General features: G+C 37.0%; 1 protein-coding gene across 1 annotated transcript in view; it reads right to left on the reverse strand.

Annotated features, from left to right (window-relative positions):
- Window positions 1–21,566, reverse strand: part of RB1 (RB transcriptional corepressor 1) — a 181,798-nt gene that overhangs the window by 78,933 nt on the left and 81,299 nt on the right. Inside the window, exons 13-17 of the mRNA XM_033176909.1 lie at window positions 20,450–20,566; window positions 17,924–17,980; window positions 17,466–17,497; window positions 17,309–17,385; window positions 16,103–16,299 (exon numbers count right to left, since the gene is read on the reverse strand). Coding sequence (XP_033032800.1) covers window positions 16,103–16,299; window positions 17,309–17,385; window positions 17,466–17,497; window positions 17,924–17,980; window positions 20,450–20,566 — 480 coding nt within the window. The remainder of the gene's footprint in view (window positions 1–16,102; window positions 16,300–17,308; window positions 17,386–17,465; window positions 17,498–17,923; window positions 17,981–20,449; window positions 20,567–21,566) is intronic.

The following is a 21,566-nucleotide window of genomic DNA, read 5'->3' on the forward strand; positions in this document are numbered from 1 at the left end:
TTATTTCTGCCTCTAGATCCTTGAGAAATCTCCACACTGTCTTCCACAATGGTTGAACTAATTTACACTCCTACCAACAGTGTAAAAGCGTTCCTATTACTCCACAGTCTCTCCAGCATCTGTTGCTTCCTGATTTTTAATGATTGATTGCCATTCTAACTGCCATGAGATGGTATCTCATTGTGGTTTTGATTTGCATTTCTCTAATGACCAGTGATGATGAGCTTTTTTTCATATGTTTGTTGGTGCATAAATATCTTCTTTTGAGAAGTGTCTGTTCATATCCTTCACCCACTTTTTGATAGGGTTGTTTGTTTTCCTGTAAATTTGTTTAAGTTCCTTGTAGATTCTGGATATTAGCTCTTTGTCAGATGGATAGATTCCAAAAATTCTCTCCCATTCTGTAAGTTGCCTGTTCACTCTGAAGATAGTTTCTTTTGCTATACAGAAGTTCTTTAGTTTAATAAGATCCCATTTGTCAATTTTGGCTTTTGTTGCCATTGCTTTTGGTGTTTTAGTCATGAAGTGTTTGCCCATGCCTATGTCTTGAATGCCTAGGTTTTCTTCTAGGGTTTTTATGGCTTTAGGTCTTACATTTAAGTCTTTAATCCATCTTGAGTTAATTTTTGTATAAGGTGTAAGAAAGGGGTCCAGCTTCAGTTTTCTGCATATGGCTAGCCAGTTCTCCCAACATCACTTATTAAATAAAGAATCCTTTGCCCAGTGCTTGTTTTTGTCAGGTTTGTCAAAGATCAGATGGTTGTAGGTGTGGCATTATTTCTGAGGTCTCTGTTCTGTTCCGTTGGTTTATTTATCTGTTTTGGTACCAGTACCATGCTGTTTTGATTATTGTGGCCTTGTAGTATAGTTTGAAGTCAGGTAGCGTGATGCCTCCATCTTTGTTCTTTTTGCTTAGGATTGTCTTAGCTATACAGGCTCTTTTTTTGGTTCTATATAAAATTTAAAGTAGTTTTCTCTAATTCTGCGAAGAAAGCCAAAGGTAGCTTGATGCGGATAGCATTGAATTTATAAATTACTTTGGGCAGTAAGGCCATTTTCACACTATAATTCTTCCTATCCATGAGCATGGAATGTTCTTCCATTTGTTTGTGTCCTCTCTTATTTCCCTGAGCAGTGACTGCTCTTAATATTTTTTCCTTCATTTCAATCTTGGTGAATCTGACAATTATATGTCTTGGGGTTGCTCTTCTTGAGGAGTATCTTTGTGGTGCTCCCTGTATTTCCCAAATTTGAATGTTGGCCTGTCTTGCTGGGTTGGGAATGTTCTCCCAAAGAGTGTTTTCTAACTTGGTTCCATTCTCCCTGTCACTTTCAGGTACACCGATCAAACGTAGGTTTGGTCTTTTCACATAGTCCTCTATTTCTTGGAGGCTTTGTTTGTTCCTTTTCGTTCTTTTTTCTCTAATCTTGTCTTCGCGCTTTATTTCATTAAGCTGATCTTCAATCTCTGATATCCTTTTTTTCTGTTTTATTGATTCAGCTATTGGTACTTGTGTATGCTTCACAAAGTCCTCGTGCTGTGTTTTTCAGTTCTATCAGGTCATTTATGTTTTTCTCTAAACTAGTTATTCTAGTTAGCAATTCCTCTAGCCTTTTTTCAAAGTTCTTAGCTTCCTTGCATTGGGTTAGAACATGCTCCTTTAGCTAGGAGGAGTTTGTTATTACCTACCTTCTGAAGCCTACTTCTGTCAATTTGTCAAACTCATTCTCTGTCCAGTTTTGTTCCCTTGGTGGCAAGGAGTTGTGATTCTTTGGAAGAGAAAAGGCACTCTGGTTTTTGGAATTTTCAGCCATTTTGTGCTGGTTTTTCCTCATCTTCATGATTTTATCTACCTTTGGTCTTTGATGTTGGTGACCTTCGAATGGGGTTTCTGTGTGGATGTCCTTTTTGTCGATGTTGATACTATTCATTTCTGTTTGTTAGTTCTCCTTCTAACAGTCAGGCCCCTTTGCTGCAGGTCTGCTGGAATTTGCTGGAGGTCCACCCCAGACCCTGTTTGCCTGGATATCACCAGCAGAACAGCAAAGATTGCTGCCTGTTCCTTCCTCTGGAAGCTTCATCCCAGAGGGGCACCCACCAGATGGCAGCTGGAGCTCTCCTGTATGAGGTGTCTGTCGATTCCTGCCAGGAGGTGTTTCCCAGTCAGGAGGCACGGGGGTCAGGGACCCACTTGAGGAGGCAGGCAGTCTGTCCCTTAGCAGAGCTAGAGTACTGTGCTGGGAGATCCACTGCTCTATCCAGAGCCAGAAGGCAGGAACATTTAAGTCTGCTGAAGATGTTCCCACAGCCACCCTTTCCCCCAGGTGATGTGTCCCGGGGAGAGGGGAGTTTTATCTATAAGTCCCTGACTGGGGCTGCTGCCTTTCTTTCAGAGATACCCTGCCCAGAGAGGAGGAATCTAGAAAGACAGTCTGGCTAAAGAGGCTTTAGGGAGCTGCCGTAGGCTCTGCCCAGTTCGAACTTTCTGGCAGCTTTGTTTACACTGTGAGGGGAAATCTCAAGCCTCAGTAATGGGGGACGCCCCTTCCCCCACCTAGCTCTAGCATCCCAGGTTGACCTCAGACTACTGTGATGTCAGTGAGAATTTCAAGCCAGAGGATGCTAGCTTGCTTGGCTCCATGGGGGTGGGATCCACTGAGCTAGACCACTTGGCTTCCTGGCTTCAGCTCCCTTCCCAGGGAAGTGAATGGTTCTGTCTCGCTGTCATTCCAGGCACCACTGGAGTATGAAAGAAAACTCCTACAGCTAGCTTGGTATCTGCCCAAATTGTTGCCCAGTTTTGTGCTTGAAACCCAGGGCCCTGGTGGTGTAGGCACCCGAGGGAATCTCCTGGTCTGTGGGTTGTGAAGACTGTGGGAAAAACATAGTATCTGGGCCAGAATGCACCATTCCTCATGATACAGTCTGTCACAGCTTCCCTTGGCTAGGAGACGGAGTTCCCTGACCCGTTGTGCTTCCCAGGTGAGGTGATACCCCATCCTGCTTCAGCTTGCCCTCTGTGGGCTGCATCCACTGCCTAACCAGTCCCAGTGAGATGAGCTGGGTACCTCAGTTGGAAATGGAGAAATCACCCACTGTCTGTGTTGATCTTGCTGGCAGCTACAGACCGGAGCTGTTCTTATTCGGCTATCTTGCCAGCCCATCCTAAACATTTTCTTATGTAAAAGTATGTTGGCCAAGTACTTGTGTAACTAAATGAAGAAATTTGCTAATATTCGGTGACCACAGAAAAAGAGTATGACAGAATCTAATTAGTAAGTCAGCTACATTTGACACATTTAAAGGAGACTCAATGTTTATGTGACTTACCAAAATTTAATACAAGAAAATAGTTAATAACTAGTACTTCTATGTTCTCCATATAGTAAGCAACCCTCTGAAACAGTACAATGCATCAGTCAGAAGACCTGATGCATTTAACACAAGGAAGCGGAGATGATACCCTAAATATTCTATACGTATACATATTTCATATTTATAAATACTTCATCAATCACTAAGCTTTATGTTCAGTAACACTGCCAGCTCTGATGAAGAAACAGGAACCAGATTCATTTAAACAACCACAAAATTGAACAACATAAATAAAAGAATACTTTTTACACAATAAACAACAGGCAGTACAGAACAGCAATTCCTGGGAGAAAGAAAACAAATGGTGAGCCTCATTATTGCCACAGCTTACTGCCTGGGGACAATTTATGGTCCACAGTCCAGAGATGAGAAACTGGAATGCAGTCCAGTGGTCCCCCAGTTGAAGAAACAGAGTTGAGAAATGGGATATGCCAAGGCAAACTAAGATTAGCAGGACAGAATACTAGAGAGAAGAAAGCTACAAAAAGAGAACTCCAGAGGTCTGCAGAGGGTTAAGCTTGAGTCTTCAGCTGAGTACTGATCAGTGCATGGATGTGAGGATACTACTCAAAGCCAGGGAAGAACCATGGGAAGGAGTAGAATCCTTCCAGGAGCTGACAAAGGGCCAGAAAGAGTTCTGCTTTCCACTAGCCAGATGGAAAAACCTTCTCATATATGGGACATTCAGTAGAGTACTCAGAAGAGCAATGCCTGGATAGTGAAGGAAAATCGGCTATTGATTAAAGACTGCTCTGGCTGTGTCCAAAAACAAAAACCAGATAAATAAATGAAGCCTTAAAAGAGTCAAATGAGGCCGGGCGCGGTGGCTCAAGCCTGTAATCCCAGCACTTTGGGAGGCCGAGGCGGGTGGATCACGAGGTCAGGAGATGAGACCCTCCTGGCTAACACGGTGAAACCCCGCCTCTATTAAAAATACAAAAAACTAGCCGGGCGCGGTGGTGGGCGCCTGTAGTCCCAGCTACTCGGAGGCTGAGGCGGGAGAATGGTGTGAACCCGGGAGGCAGAGCTTGCAGTGAGCCGAGATTGCGCCACTGCACTCCAGCCTGGGCGACACAGCGAGACTCCGTCTTAAAAAAAAAAAAAAAAAAAAAGAGTCAAATGATTTCCAGATAATTTAATTGTGTTCCAAAACACAGGTCAATAGTGAAAGGAATATGAAAATATCCAGGATCCACTAAAGCAAAATTCACAAATATCTGGCATCTAACAAAAAAATCACCAAGCAGACAAAAAAGCAGAAAAATATGACTCTTTAAAAAAAAAAGAGAGAGAGAGAGAACTATCAGTCAAGAGAAACAGACCTAAAAAGACATAGGTACTAGACTTAGTAGACAGGGACATTTAAAGTTATAACACCTATATTCCATATGTTCAAGAAGGTAAAGAAAAGCATAAACATAATAAAGATAGATATGGAAGATATAAAAAGGACCCAAATCAAATTTCTAGAAACGAAAAATATAGTAAGACCAAAAATACAATAAAGATTAATAGCAGATTAGATACCTCAGAAGAAAAAAATTAATAAACTTGAAGACATAGCTATAGAAGGTATTCAACATGAACTACAGAAAGAAAAACCCGCAGGAAAAAAAATACAGCAAAAAAAGAACAAGGCCAGGCGTGGTGGCTTATATTTGTAATCCCAGCACTTTGGGAGGCCAAGGTGGGTGGGTCACCTGAGATCAGGAGTTCAAGACCAGCCTGGCCAACATGGCGAAACCCCATCTCTACTAAAAATACAAAAATTAGCCGGGCATGTGTCTTTAGTCCTAGCCACTCGGGAGGCTGAGGCAGGAGAATCGCTTGAACCTGGGAGGCAGAGGTTGCAGTGAGTTGGGATCATGCACTGCACTCCAGCCTAGGCAAAAGAGTGAGGCTCCATCTCAAAAAAAAGAAAAAAAGAAACAAGACAAACCAGAAGACAGTGGAGCAATATAAAGCACTCAAAGAAAAACCAAAAAACTGTCAACCTAGAATTCAATATCCAGCAAAAGACCTTTTAAAAATAAAAGTAAAATGTTTTTTTCCAGACATAAAAGCTGGAAGAATTCATCACTAGTAGACATGCAGACAAGAAATGTTTTTTGTTGGTTGGGTGTGGTGGCTTACGCCTGCAATCCCAGTACTTTGGGAGGCTGAGGCAGGCAAATCATGAGGTCAGAAGTTCGAGACCAGCCTGATCAACATGGTGAAACCCTATCTCTACTAAAAATATAAAAATTAGCCAGGTATGGTGGTGTGTGCCTGTAATTCCAGCTACTCAGGAGGCTGAGGCAGGAGAATCGCTTGAACCTGGGAGGTGGAGATTGCAATGAGCCAAGATCGCACCACTGCACTCCAGCCTGGGTGACAGTGCGAGACTCCGTCTCAAAAAGAAAAAAAAAAAAATAGAAGTGCTTTTTGTTTGTTTTATAAGAATAGAGACAGAGTTTTGCTTTGTTGCCTGGACTGGTTTTGAACTCCAGGCTTCAAGAGATCCTCCCGCCCCAGCCCCCCTAAGTGTTGGGATTACAGGTATGAGCCACTGCCCCTGGCCAAGAAATTGTCAAAAAAAAAAAAAAAAGTTTTACAGTTAGAAGGAAAACAAAAGGAATCTGGATCTACACAAGGAATGAAGAGTACTGGAAAGGTAAATATGTAATAAAATAAAAACATCTTTTTTCTCTTGTTTTGAACTGTCTTTAAGAGATCATTGGTTTAAAACAAAAGTTACCAATGTATTGTAGAGTTTATAACTTCTGTTGAAGCAAAATGTATGACAACAATAGCCCAAAGTTTGGAAAAGGGAAAATGGAAATATACTATTCTAAGACTCTTATACTATATGCGAAGTAGTGTAATACTATTTAAAGAAAGACTATGAAAGGTTAAAGATGCATATTATAAATCAAAAAACACCAATTACAAAATAAAACAAAGAAGTATAGACAGTAAGCCTACAAAGAAGATAAAACAGAATTTTAAAAATTCAATCCAAAAGAAGAGAAAGAGGAAAGGGAGAAAAAGGAGATGAAAAAAATAGAAAATGAATAATAAGATGGAGAATTTAAACCCAACCATATCAATAGTCACATTAAATTTAAATCTAAACATCCCAATTAAAATGCAGATATTGTTAGATGAGACTTAAGAAAGCAACACCCTACTATATGCTGCCTATAAGAAAATCACTTCTTTAAGAATAAAGACATATATAAGTTAAATAAAGGAATGGGGAAAATATGCCATGTTAATATTAATGAAAAGAAAGCTGGAATGGCTTTACCAGTATCGGGCACAAGTAGTTTTCAGAGCAAACAATATTACCAGGGATAAAGAGAGGGTCATTTAATAATGATTAAAGGGGTAAATTCATCAAAGGACATCACAAATCTAATACTTTATGCACCTAAATTCTATATGTTAGACATTGGATTAGGTATTGAGAGAGAGATATGTTTTTTTAAGTGAGCCAGGAGTTTTGCTTTCAGGACTTCTCTACCCCTCTGCCCCATTTAGTCCCACTTGTCTCCTGGTTACTCCCCTCAAGCACTGAAGACGCTAGTCCTTAGTTCAGTCACATTCATCCTCGCTACATGTCCTGGACTCTTGCTCACTGTACTTTTTGGCTCCTTGACCTCCTCATGCATTCCCAAGATCATTTCTTAGAATACAGGAAACTACCCAGAAATGTTCTGTCTCTGGAAATTCTAAGGTGAAACAACTCTTTGACTACAACCTCCTACACTTTCACTCTCATTGTTACTCCCACTACACCTATTAAACTTCATTAAATTCATTAAGTTAAACTTCATTATTTAATGAATGAATTATTTAATGAAATATCCTGTTACTTTTTGTTTGTTTTGGGGTTTTTTGTTTGTTTGTTTTGCTTGTTTGTTTTTGAGGCAGGGTCTCGTTCTACCACCCAGGCTGGAGTGCTGTGGTGCAATCACAGCTCACGGTAGCCTTAACGTCCCAGGCTCAGGCAATTCTCCCAGTTCAGCCTCCCAAGTACCACAGGTATGTGCCACCACACCTGGCTAATTTTAAAAATTATTTGTAGAGACAGGGTCTCCCTATGTTGCCAAGGCTAGTCTTGAACTCCTGGGCTCAAGCAATCCTCTCACCTTGGTCTCCCGAAGTGCTGGGATTACAGGTGTGAGACACTGTACCCTGCCAAATATCCTGTTTCTTAAAACCTCTACTTTCACTATGAATCTCCTATTTTCTCTCTGCAGATGAAAACTCCAAAGCTTAACATTCTAACCACTCTAGAGAGGGAAGATGGGAGGAAGAGAGCTAAGTGTGCACCAAAGAGCGGTAAGATGCCAGACTTTTGAGTGAAGAAGCATCTTGGAAGTGGACCCTATAGCTCCAGACACCTGCTGACACATAGTCAGAGACAAACCACCCAGTGAAGTTCTCCCCAAATTCCTGACCCACAAAATCATGAGCACAATATTTGTTTAAAGCCAGCAATTTGTTATCCAGCAAGAGAACACTTCTAATGGCTCTTTTCCATCAATATTTAAACCCTACCTTTCTCATTTAAAAAATATGTATATATTCCCTCCACTTCACACACATCAAGCTGTATCTTTACTTCTGTTATATCTTTATTTCTCTTCACAGGCAAAACTTTTGGTAAAAGCCATCTATTATGACTGTGTCCACTTTATCTCTCATTCAGATCTCATCCTATCCTCATCTCTTCATTCAACAGTCCTTGTCACTGTCACCAGTGACTTCATTGTTGCTAAAACTTTTCAGATCTTATCTGAAAGAGCAAGCACTCACTCAGACTTTGTAATGCTCTCTCTCCTTTTTCTTTTTTTCAATTTTTAATTTTAATTTTAATTCTTTTTTTTTTTTTGAGACAGTCTCACTCTGTCACCAAGGCTGGAGTACAGTGGCACAATCTTGGCTCACTCAACCTCCGCCTCCCAGGTTCAAGCGATTCTCATGCCTCAGCCTCCCGAGTAGCTGGAATTACAGGCATGCACCACCAAGCCCAGCTAATTTTTGTATTTTTAGTAGAAACAGGGTTTTGTCATGCTGGTCAGGCTAGTGTCGAACTCCTGGCCTCAAGTGATCCACTTGCCTCAGCCTCCCAAAGTGCTGGGATTATAGGTGGGAGCCATTGCACCTGGTCAGTCTCTCCATGATACCACTTCTCCTGATTTTCCTCTTATCTTCCTGGCTGTTCTATTTCAATCTCTTTTGTAGGCATAGGCTTCTCTTTTCTGTCCATCCTTTAAATGTTAGAGCTCCTCAGTATTCTATCTTTAGCCTCCTTCTCTTCTCATACTACGTTCTCCCCTTAAGTGATCTTATCCCTTCTCCAAACTTCAGTTACTCAGTAAAGCATAAGGATTAATAGCTTTGGAGCCAGAAAGACCTGGGTTCAAATCATAGATCTTGCCATTTAGCTTGTGTGGTCTAGGGTAAGTTATTAAACTTTTCTAAGCTTTCATTTCCTGGTATAGGGTAATACTACCTTATGGATTATTATGAAAATTAAATTTAAGAAGTGCTCACCAAAGTGCCTGGCACAAGATAAACCATCAATAAAGGGTGGCATTTTTTATTACACATGTGTGGCAGCTCTTAGGTCCATAACCTTAGCCTAGATTTCTTTCTTAAGTTCCAGACACACATATCCAACTGCTACTTGACACCTCTATTTAAATGACCTATAATTACTTCAAACTCAATCAAATGAAATTCATCTTCCCAAGCAAACCTCATTCAATCCTAGGTATCTTATTTTAATGAATGACACTACTATCCACTTAAGCTATACAAGCCAGAAACCTGGGTGTCATCATAAGTTGACTCCTCTCTGTCCTTTACCCTTATGTAATTAACTGCTACATATTATAATACAATGTCAGATATTGTTTTAAGAACTTTACATGAATTTAACATGAGATATGCACATATAGTAAAACAAAGTTTATAAATGACTAGTAAGTATGTAGATAATAAACAGGTTAAGACTAAATGGGGGGAAGAATGACTATAGACTAGGATGATCAGGAACGGCAAAATAGACCTTAAAATCTGGTCAAGAAAAAGGCAGAGGAAAGCATTTCAAGACTCAGGGACAGGCAAAAACAAACATGGTTGTGTGAGTGAAAGACGAATCTGAATGGGGAAGAGAATACAGGCAAGGGTTCTCAAACTTTTTGGACTCAAAACTCTTTTATATTTTTAAAATTACTAAGGATCCCAAAAGCTTTTGTTTGTGTGGGTTAAATCTGTTAATATTTACTTTGTTAGTAGTTAAATCTTAATTTAGTTAAAATTTAATTAAAACTGAGAAATTTTTTAAAATTACATCTTACACAATTCACCCATTTAATGTGTACAATTCAATAGTTTTTTGTGTATTCACAGAGATGATAAAAATGTTGTAAAATTGACTCATTATTATATTCTTCATTATCTCAAAAAGAAACACCATACTCTCTAGCCATCATCCTTGAAACACCTAGTCCTCCCCACCAGCCTTAAGCAACCAATAATCTACTTCCTATCTCTGCTGAATTGCCTCTTGTGGACATTTCATATAAATGAATTTAGACAATATTTGGTTTTCTGTGACTGGCTTCTTTCAACATCATGTGTTCAAGGTGGTTATATATTCTTCCATTAGGAAGCATAAAGTAGCTAATAGTTGTTTTACATTAAAGGATTTTGAGGGCTCAAAAAAACTTGAGAAAATTTAAGAATATTTGTCTTAAACAATAAACCCATTATGTTAACATAAATAATTTTTAAATGAAAAATAACCATATTCTACAAAACAAAAAAGATAGAACCATAGCACTGTTTTATGATCTTCTGAATGTCTTTACTATTTGGCATAATAAAAAAGAGCTGAATTTTCATATCTGCTTCTACATTTACTTTGTTGCAATATGCTGTTTAGGTTGAAGTATACAAAGAAAAATCTGGCCTCATATGGAAAGAGGAGGAGTATTTTAATAGCCTTTTCAGATAACTATGGTTATTGTTTTCTGACACTACACCAAAACTCAACAAGTCATAGTTTCTTAAAGGTTAGCTGCAGGGTGGAATTGGAAACAATCTCAATGAACAGAAATAAATTTTTCATATTTTAAGACCTTAAAATCCATTCGTTTATCTTGAACTTTTAATGAATCTCTTACCCATGAATGATTTTATAATGATATATTTGATCATTTGGAAATACTGGTTCACTGAATTATCTACTTCTTCTACATGTTTACAAATCTCTGTATACAATATTTTAAAAATCACATTCATTGACATGACCACCTATTTCATCAGAAAAGTCTTTTATATATTAGGACTCTGTCAAGTTTTCAGTGGTGGATACAAGTTTCTAAAATTCTAATTTTTACTTGAAAACACAAAATTTATCATTGGCAACCTTTACTGTCAGTTGTTTTCTTTGAAGTGACAGGCTCATTTTGTTCATTTGCAAGAATCTACCACATACCCAAGCAAGAATAAACACAATTGCTCATCAGTCTTACAAGTAACACATGTGTTTCATGAAAAGCGTGGTTCAGTTCACAACTCAACCAATAAAATAAGTATTTTTCCTCAAGACAACTATCATACCTTGGTATGTAACTTTCTACATCCTTCAATTTTACCACATTGAATATTAAAAAGACATACTCAAGAGCGGAGATTTAATAATAATAAAAAAAATACCATACAGGTCTCTAGCCTAGAAGCAACAGGCTATTCCTACCCTGATGTGTAGTAGGCTATACCACATAGGTTTGTGTAAGCACACTCTATGGTGTTCACACAATGACAAAATAGCCTAAATGAAGTATTTCTTAGAATGTATCCCCATCATTTAGCAATGCCTAACCACAGTTAACTTAAAGCTCCCATTCTAGTTTTTTCGTTTTTATGTTTTTGAGACAGAGTCTCGTTGTGTTGCCCAGGCTGGAGTGCAGAAGCACAATCATGGCTCCCTGCAGCCTTGACTTCCCGAGCTTAGGTGATCCTCCTGCCTCAGCCTCCTGCCTCAGCCTCCCAAGTACCTAGGACCACAGGTACATGCCACCACACCTAGCTTTTTTTTTTTTTTTTTAAGAGATGGTGTCTTGCTTTGTTGCCCAGGTTGGTCTTGAACTTCTGGGCTCAAATGATCCTCCCACCTTAGCCTCCCAAAATGCTGGGATTACAGGTGTGCACCACACACCTGGCCTAAAGCTCCTATTCTATAAACCTGCATTTGATTCCTTTGACCTTCTTTCTATGCTGGATAATTTTAGAATTGTATCCTGAACATCATAAATGTTAAATTGTGAAGATACGAAATTCTGTTATTTTTCTAAAATGAGCATGGTTTTGTTGTTTGTTATAAGAAGCAATTATCTTTGCTTAACTTGAACTGTTCTGTTTATTGGGCAGCAACTCCAGTCTCAGTTCAGATCCTCTGCCCTTCATTTGGCTGCTCTGAGTCTGTTATACACAGGAACTATTCAGATTCCAGACAGAATCTGGGTCCCTTTCTTGGCTCTTTCCCTTGCAGGATTCTTCCACTCTCTTCAGTGGCCAAGGTTTCCCCAGCTTCAGTTTTGCAGTTTCCCTGGTAAAGAGACCCATAGTTTTCCCACTGACATCCCTGCCCTACCATACTGTCCTTCCCTATACCTACTGCACTTAGCCCTAGACTAAAAGCCTTCTCCTCAGGCTCCCAGCTCCCCTCTTCTCTTTCTCAACTAGAGTCTGTTCTTCCTGTCCAGTAATTTCAGTCAATTACTATTTGTATTCCAAACAGGTAGTATCGTGGTCTTTTTTTGCAGAAAGTCATATGGTAGGGTTTCCTTCCAACATTACCAGAGGAATGTGTCCTGCACAGGAGGTTTTTACCGGAGGAATCAGCATGATGAGATTTACATTATGAGCAGATTTCTCTGGCTGCTGTGAGAGAAAGGTCTCAAGGTAGCAAATGAGAGATCAGTAGGAAGAGTCCAGAATAGTCCAGGAAAGAGAGACCATATAGAGAATAAAGCACCTGATGTATTTTGATTTTTAAACATTTATTGAAAAAATACAATAAATTCTGAAAATACTGAAACTAAGGCATCCAAATTTCATTTCATCCCCTGCTGGCATTATAAGTCTCTTAACAGATTTAATAGGGTCAAACACCTGGAGGTCATTTCATCTAACCCTTAGGCATGATGCATTCAAAAGCACCTGTAATCCCCCAAATTTTCAGAGAATGAGATTTCACTAGGTTTCTCAACAGACTTTTCCAGCATCTTACACTCATATTGTCCGTTAATCTCTCTGGGATGAAAAGAAACAGAAGTGGACTTTTTCCTTCTTTATTCTTTCTCAAGGCTGTCAAGCAAAAATGCTGAACCCAGTTCCCCACACAACCATTAAAAATAAGATGATGTTCTTTTTTTCATTAAATTATTGGCAGGAGAGAAGCAAGCAGCACCTCATTTGAAATTTCCCTCAGTCAACAACTCTGTGTGAATATGTTCCTATCAATCTACAGTTTAAACGAGAATTTTTTATTGTGACACAGAATCGAAAGACTTTCTCTGGGTCTTTATCTGGGTGTTGTTTACATGGATGTATTCAATTTGTGACAAATTCACCAAACTGTCACTTGAGATATATACTTTTCTCAATATATGTTATATTTCAAATAAAAAAAAGTCTGTGAAACTGCAAATGTATCTAAGCCATATCTCTTCTCTATAATGTCAATTATTCTCACAGGAAAAAATACACAGTATCCTGTTTGTGTGGCATAACTTATCTTCACAAAGCCACCCACTACCACTCAAGGGTTTTATGATTAAAAATGTAACATAAAATTCAAACACTAAAAATATATGACTAAATAAAAGTCTTCTATAGTTTCATCTGCCAAAGAACCACATTTAATATTTAAATTTGGAGGCTTATGACTTCCACAACTCCTACTGTAAGTCAATTATAGTCTTTTCCAAACTTTGGGCTTGTCACTTCTTCTCCAAAAATTTTTAAAAATAAAGGAATATTGTTTAGAAGCCCTAAATAATTGAGCTAAACAGGCTTGAATACAAGCAATTTTTAAACAGTAAATTTTTATTACTTCCTACACAATTTTCCAAGCCTTTATCTTTATTGTATCCTCACAATATCTCTCTCAATTCAAGGCATATGGCATATGTTCAATAAATATGTGTTGATAGAAATAAAATTAACTCTCTAAAAGAAATAACAATAGTCACTTTCAGATGATATGATAATATCTCAATATCAATTTCTGGGAGGAGAGGACACATAGCCTTTAAAAGGTACTCCATGTACTTATTTTATTTACTTATCTATTTATTTATTTTTACTTTCACTTAATTCCCCAGATTCAGAAAGTTTTCTCCTAAGTACTCCTTATCAAGTGTAAGTTTATTCCATAAGTAGTTACCAAATTCAATAATAGGAGTATAACATTCTTCTATCAGTTTCCCATGCTTCTCTCCTCTATTCACTGTCTATAAGGCAATACAAGAAAACACTAAGAAATAAACTATTGCTTAGTCATTAAAAATTCAAAACATAAAGAAATTAAAACTAAGGTTACATGTGCAAATTAGGATTATAGCATACCTAAAGTCTTAATTTTTAATTACCATTTCTATATACTGATACAAATTAAAAGATATATACTTAGCATGCAACACAGTTTCAAAAGAAACCATTAATATACAAATCTGATGATTCACAAAGTATTATCCAACTATGCAGATTTGAAGAGCATAAACTCAAGTTGCCAATTTTATTAAAACAAAAGCCTTATCAATAGTTATAATGCTATAAAGAGAATCCTAGACAATATAATTTGTGCCCCTATAATGATTGAACCAATACACCAGTATCTATAATTGAACAATAGTATAGATTTTTATACTCTAATAATGGGAAAAATGAATCCTACTATATTCAACAAGAAAAAAATGCACTTTTTAATAATCTAAATAGCATAATCTCACAATTTAAGAGCAGACATTTACATTTTCAAACATAATGATGACTGTATTTTAAATAAATTATCTAAATACTTTAAAGAATTCTGTTCTGTTTTAGAACAGAGCCTTCAGAAATAATATCACACATCTACAACCATCTGATCTTTGACAAACCTGACAAAAACAAGAAATGGGGAAAGGATTCCCTATTTAATAAATGGTGCTAGGAAAACTGGCTAGCCATATGTAGAAAGTTGAAACTGGATCCCTTCCTTACACCTTACACGAAAATTAATTCAAGATGGATTAGAGACTTAAATGTTAGACCTAAAACCATAAAAACCCTAGAACAAAACCTATGCAACACCATTCAGGACATAGGCATGGGCAAGGACTTCATAACTAAACACCAAAAGCAATGGCAACAAAAGCCAAAATTGACAAATGGGATCTAATTAAACTAAAGAGCTTCTGCATAGCAAAAGAAACTACCATCAGAGTGAACAGGCAACCTACAGAATGGGAGAAAATTTTTACAATCTACCCATCTGACAAAGGGCTAATAACCAGAAGCTACAAAGAACTTAAACAAATTTACAAGAAAAAAATCAAACAATCCCATCCAAAAGTGGGTGAAGGATATGAACAGACACTTCTCAAAAGAAGACATTTATGCAGCCAACAGACACATGAAAAAAATGCTCACCATCACTAGCCATGAGAGAAATGCAAATCAAAACCACAATGAGATACCATCTCACACCAGTTAGAATGGTGATCATTAAAAAGTCAGGAAACAACAGGTGCTGGAGAGGATATGGAGAAACAGGAACACTTTTACACTGTTGGTGGGACTGTAAACTAGTTCAACCATTGTGGAAGACAGTGTGGTGATTCCTCAAAGATCTATAACTAGAAATACCATTTGGCCCAGTCATCTCATTACTGGGTATATACCCAAAGGATTATAAATCATGCTGCTATAAAGATAAATGCACATGTATGTTTATTGCAGCACTATTCACAAGAGCAAAGACTTGGAACCAACCCAAATGTCCATCAGTGATAGACTGGATTAAGAAAATGTGGCACATATACACCATGGAATATTATGCAGCCATAAAAAAGGATGAGTTCATGCCCTTTGTAGGGACATGGATGAAGCTGGAAACCACCATTCTGAGCAAACTATCAGAAGGACAGAAAACCAAACACTGCATGTTCTCACTCATAGGTGGGAACTGAACAATGAGAACACTTGGACACAGGATGGGGAACATCATACATCGGGGCCTGTTGTGGGGTGGGGGGAGGGGGGACGGATAGCATTAACAGATATACCTAATGTAAATGACGAGCTAATGGGTGCAGCACACCAACATGGCACAGGTATACATATGTAACAAACCTGCACCCTAGAACTTAGAACTTACCCTAGAACTTAAAGTATAATAATAATAAAAAAAAAGAATTCTGTTTTGTTTTAAAGTGCCATGTTTTAAGAAAAGCTATTCTTAAATAAATCACTATGCTGTATTAGATGGTTTAGGGCACTCGAATAAAGCTCCATTCTAATATTCTACTTGATTCTTGGGCTACAGACTGAAATAACATTATTCATTAAATTGCCTATTTGTTCTTGAGGTAGATGTTAAGAAACACCTCTCATTAACAGATAATTTGTTAGCCATATGCACATGAATGAATTTCTTCAATTATTTAGCTAGTTACTTACTGAGAGCCATGCAAGGGATTCCATGATTCGATGTTCACATCGTTCTAAGTGTTTTATCATTTCTCTTGTCAAGTTGCCTTCTGCTTTGATAAAACTTTCAATCACTTTGTAAAAATCAAAGGCTTTCAAATTAAGCACATTCAGAATCCATGGGAAAGACAAATCTGTTCCAGAATCGAGATTCTGAGATGTACTTCCTAAAAATGAAAAAAAAAGTAACTTAGGTATGAAATATTAACCCTTGAGCTAGATATTTTTTTGGAAAGTCTTACCAAACAAAGAAAACAGTAGAAAGGTTAAACGATTTTTATTTAGAGCAGAATTTTTTATTTTGGAGTCTACGGACTCATAGGAAATAGCCTTCCAATTTTGAGTGTATGCACATCTATGTTTTTCCCAGAGAAAGGGCTTATTATAGCTTATCTCAAATTTTCAAAGGTTTAAATACCCTAAACTTATATCAGGAACAGGTTTAGTATCTTACCAGCCATTTATTAGCATATCTATTTTAATTCTCATTAATCCTTGGTAAGAGGAGAGACAGATTCTTCAAGATCCTGCTAATTTCATTAGTTAGAAAATGGTATCTCTTTAAAATATGCATTTCTTGGTTATAAATGAGGATTCAGTTTTCCTTATTTGTTTACTAATAAGGAAACTAGAAGTTCCTCTTTCACTGTGTTTTGCATCCTTTACAAATGTTCCTTTTGTTTCTGCAAGCAAAACTTTCTTTTAACATTTGCAACATAATTTGCAAAGTGATATACATTTATATTTTTAAAAACACTGTAACTGGCCTTTGTTCTGTTTATTCGGTGAGTTCTAGCTTCAGTCTTTAGTTTCATAACCATGGAGGTTATAGCAGTGCTTCCATATCATTAGAGGCCACTCTTGAATACTCCTTTGGCACTCTACAATCTCACAGGTCTTTGGAGGGATTTCAAAAGGTACCTTTTCTAAATTCAGTATACCAGTATACTCAGAAGAGGAGCCTAGTGAAATATTATCCCCAAGATGGCCTCAAATAATTCAAATAAGCCTTTTAAATGGCTTATAATGACCAATTACATTGTTCAGTATATAGTGATATAAAATAAGCATTCCTTCTCCTTAACCTCACACTATCCCTCTCCTCCCACCAAAGAAACACACCACATTTTAACTTTAAATTGAACAAAAATGTTTATTTATGAAAATTTAACTTACTGCTATATGTGGCCATTACAACCTCAAGAGCACACGCCAATAAAGACATATGAAAAATGTTGTCATTCAGAAGTTTGCTAAAGGAAAAAAAAAAGATTATAAAATATTTACTTTTATAAAAAGAAAAAAATTGTTTTACTAAAAGTAAAAAATTTACCTAAAATTTTGAATGGATAATCGTTCTTCTTCCTGAAACAGATAATTAAAAAAAAAAAGAAGTTGCTTAATTGAAACCTTATTTGTGTTAGCATTGAAATTTTTTTGTTGTTTTTTCTTTTGGTTTGTTTTTTTTGTTTGTTTTTTTGTTAAGATGGTGTCTCACTCTGTTGCCAGGCTGGAGTGTAGTGGCATGAACTTGGCTCACTGCAACCTCCACCTCCCGGGTTCAAGTGATTCTGCTGTCTCAGCCTGCTGAGTAGCTGGGACTACAGGCGTGTACCACCATGCCCAGCTAATTTTTGTACTTTTAGTACAGACAGGGTTTCACCAAGTTGGCCAGGATGGTCTCAATCTCTTGACCTCATGATCTGCCCACCTCGGCCTCCCAAAGTGCTGGGATTACAGGTGTGAACCACCATGCCCGGCTGAAATTTTTTTATATTGTTTTCAACTTACTGATTTAAGCATGGATTCCATTACTCGGTAATACAAGCGAACTCCAAGTTTGTATCGCTGCAAACAAACAAAAAGAAAAATAAGAGCCTGCTATTTTAGAAAATCACAATTACTAATTTTTTTTTTTTTTTTGAGATGGAGTGTCACTGTTTTGCCCAGCCTGGCCTTCACACTCCTGGGCTCAAGAGATCCTCCTGCTTTGGCCTCCCAAGAGGCTGGAATTATAGGCATGCACTTCTATACCCAGCTGACAATTACTAATTTTTTAAAAAGCCTTTTCTTAAAACATACTTCTCACCCTTCTTAGAAATATGGCCACCAAGAAAACACAAAAGCTAGCTCGTCTAAAACTCAAGACTTAAGTATTAAGTGGTGATTAACATTCCCAAGTAAATTAACAAGAGGGTAGGTCCAGTACCTGGATTTCCTTAACTCCATTTCAGTCTATATCATTCATACTAAAGATAGGTTATATGCCCAGTACTATTTTAAGCACTTTATGTACCTTCTATAACATTTCTCATGACCTAGGACATGTATTTTCAAGATGGCTGTCTAGGATTAAGAGGACAGTCTTTGTCCATAAATTTAGTAAAACTGACACAGACAAAAATCAGATCAAACTGACCTTATTAGCAAGAAGTTTTAACCAAATAACTGGTTCCCATTATTTGAAAGAAAAACCAAATTTTAGAGATACAAACACACACCATATTATTTCATTCCAAATTAAGAGCAAAAATCTCATACATGATCATGCACCGCATAACGATGTTTTTGGTCAATAACTGACTGCATATATAACAGTGGTCCCATAAGATTATAATGGAGCTGAAAAATTCCTATTGTTTAGTGTAATGTTGTAGTGCAATGCATTACTCACAGCTTTGTGATGATGCTGATGTAAATAAACCTATTGCACTGCCAGTCATAGTATAGCACATACAATTATGTATGGTACATAATATTTAATAATGAATATGTTACTGATTTATGTATTTATTATACTATACTTTTTATTATTTTAGAGCATCCTCCTTCTACTTGTAAAAAAAAAAAAAAAAAAGGTTAACTGTAAAACACCCTCAGGCAGCTCCTTCAGGAGATATTCCAGAAGATAGCATCATCCTCATAGGAGATGACAGCTCCACACATTTCATTGTCCCTGAAGAGCTGGGACAGAATTTGGAGGCAGAAGACAGTGGTATTGTTAATCCTGATCCTGTGTAGACCTAGGCTAATGTGTGTGTTTGCCTTTGTTTTTGGCACAAACGTTTATGAAATTGAAAACAAAATTTAAATAGAAAAAAAGCATATAGAATAAGGATTATAAAGAAAGAAAATATTTTTGTACAGCTGAACAAGGTGTTTGTGTTTTAAGCTAAGTGTTATTACAAGAGTCAAAAGTTTTTTACAAACTGAAGATTTATAAAGTAAAAAAGTTACAGTGAGCTATAGTTAATTTACTACTGAAGAAAAAATGTTTATGAAATTAGTTTAGCCTAAGTGTAGTATTTATAAAGTCTATAATAGTGTACAGTAATGTCATAGGTAATGTTGTAGGCCTTCACATTCACTTGCTGACTCTCTGACTCACTCACTGACTCATTCGGAGCAACTTTCAATCCTGTAAGCTCCATTCATAGTAAGTGCTCTGTGCAGGTGTTCCATTTTTTATCTTTTATACTATATCTTTAATGTACCTTTTCTGTGTTTGGATACGTTTAGATACACAAATGGTAACACATTGGTTTGTATAGACACACTCTACCAGGTTCACACAACAAAACTGCCTAATGATGATCAGAACACATCCCTGTTAAGTGGTGCATGGCTGTAGGATCAAAAAGAACCATTAAATATCAATGTTTAAATCACTGATGGCATCAAAATATAACCTCACTACACTGAAATAAATGTGTACAGTGGACTACAGTTTTCCAATATATTTTTGTATATTATCCTCATTAATGCCACACAAAAAAGCAGAGCAAATATAGAACCTGAATCTCAGAGAAGTTAAATGATATGTCCGAGATTGACAATGGTAGAACCAAATATAAACCCAGGGCTGTAACTCCATGGCCCATACTCTTACCTATTATATTAGCTTTAAATTTCCTGAAATAATAATGATATCACTCAAAAATATCACTGAGAAATGGCATCTATAGTATAGTCCCATTCACATTAGGATATGCATACATGAACAGTCATACATGTAGAAGTCAAGGCAAAATCAAAAATTTAATATCAAAGATTTCAATTTTTTTCTTAGTTGCATTTTCTAAAGTTTCTACAAGTGGTATGTGTTCCTTTATTACATAGTTTTTATAATGGGGTGGGAGGTAGTTTCCCATACAGTTTCCTATAAATAGCAGCATACATAGGCAGCAGGGATATAGTCTCTGCCAGTATTTTATACTACTAGACAAATACTGTTAAGAGTATTTATACAAACTGGAAAGATGCTGCTTTTAACATTATTACTCTATAGTACCACTAATTAAAATAAATTCAAGTTACCTGTGATCCAATTTCGACACATCCCTGTCCCACAGCTTTAGCAAATTTCTCTTTAAAGATGTATCCTATATCCTTCACTCTTTTCAGTATGCTTTCTTTGGGATTCACTGTGCAGTTCTTTAGGAGGTAAAAACAGAAATCAATGTTGAGGATACTGTGTAATCAGAATTAATATTTTCTGCTCCATAATATATGACTTTTAAAATTGTTTATAAAAATGTGGAAACGCTTCCACAATAACTAGGTAACCACAACTACTGAACATAAGCAGACAATATAATTTCACTGGATGTTAATGACCAAAAAATACTAGAGTACAACTAAAAAACCCTATTATCTAAATTTTCTGTCACTAGGCTAGAGAAGAGCAAATTTGTTAAGCTTTCCATTCATCAAAAAGAGCCTCATACATTCTCATAAAATATCTTTAATTAAGGTTATACTGGGATGTATGTTGCTTCCAAAAAAGCAAATGAAATAAAACCAAGGCTTGCGCTTGGTATCATTTCCTAATTTTTTTTTTTTTTTTTTTGAGACAAAGTCTCACTCTGTTGCCCAGGCTGGAGTGCAGTGGCACGATCTCGGTTCACTGCAACCTCCACCTCCCAAGTTCAAGTGATTCTCCTGCCTCAGCATCCCAAGTAGCTGGGATTATAGGCAAGCGCCACCATGCCTCACTAACTTTTGTCTTTTTAGTAGAGATGGGGTTTCACCATGTTGGCCAGGCTGGTTTCGAACTCCTGACTTCAAGTGATCCAACCACCTCAGCCTTCCAAAGTGCTGGGATTACAGGTGTGAGCCACCATGCCCAGCCCATTTCCTAATTTTAAAATGTGCTTTGAAAGAGTTATGAGTTAGCTAAATCATTTAATTACATTTTCAGAAATACAAGATAGGGAAATTGTTCAAAAGAAGTTCCCATACATGTATCATTTGGAATGGGGCTATTCAACTTTAATAATTAAAACACATCACAAGATGATGTAATAAAATGCATATTATAATGTATTATAATATTATATAATTCATATTATGATATATTAAAAGTAATCACAGCATGATTCTCATCAGCTACAAAGATTTATTTTTTTAATCCTTTATACATAAAACACATTCA

This window comes from Trachypithecus francoisi, unplaced genomic scaffold (genome assembly GCF_009764315.1).
Source record: "Trachypithecus francoisi isolate TF-2019V2 unplaced genomic scaffold, Tfra_2.0 Lachesis_group18, whole genome shotgun sequence".
NCBI classification, from domain to species: domain Eukaryota; kingdom Metazoa; phylum Chordata; class Mammalia; order Primates; family Cercopithecidae; genus Trachypithecus; species Trachypithecus francoisi.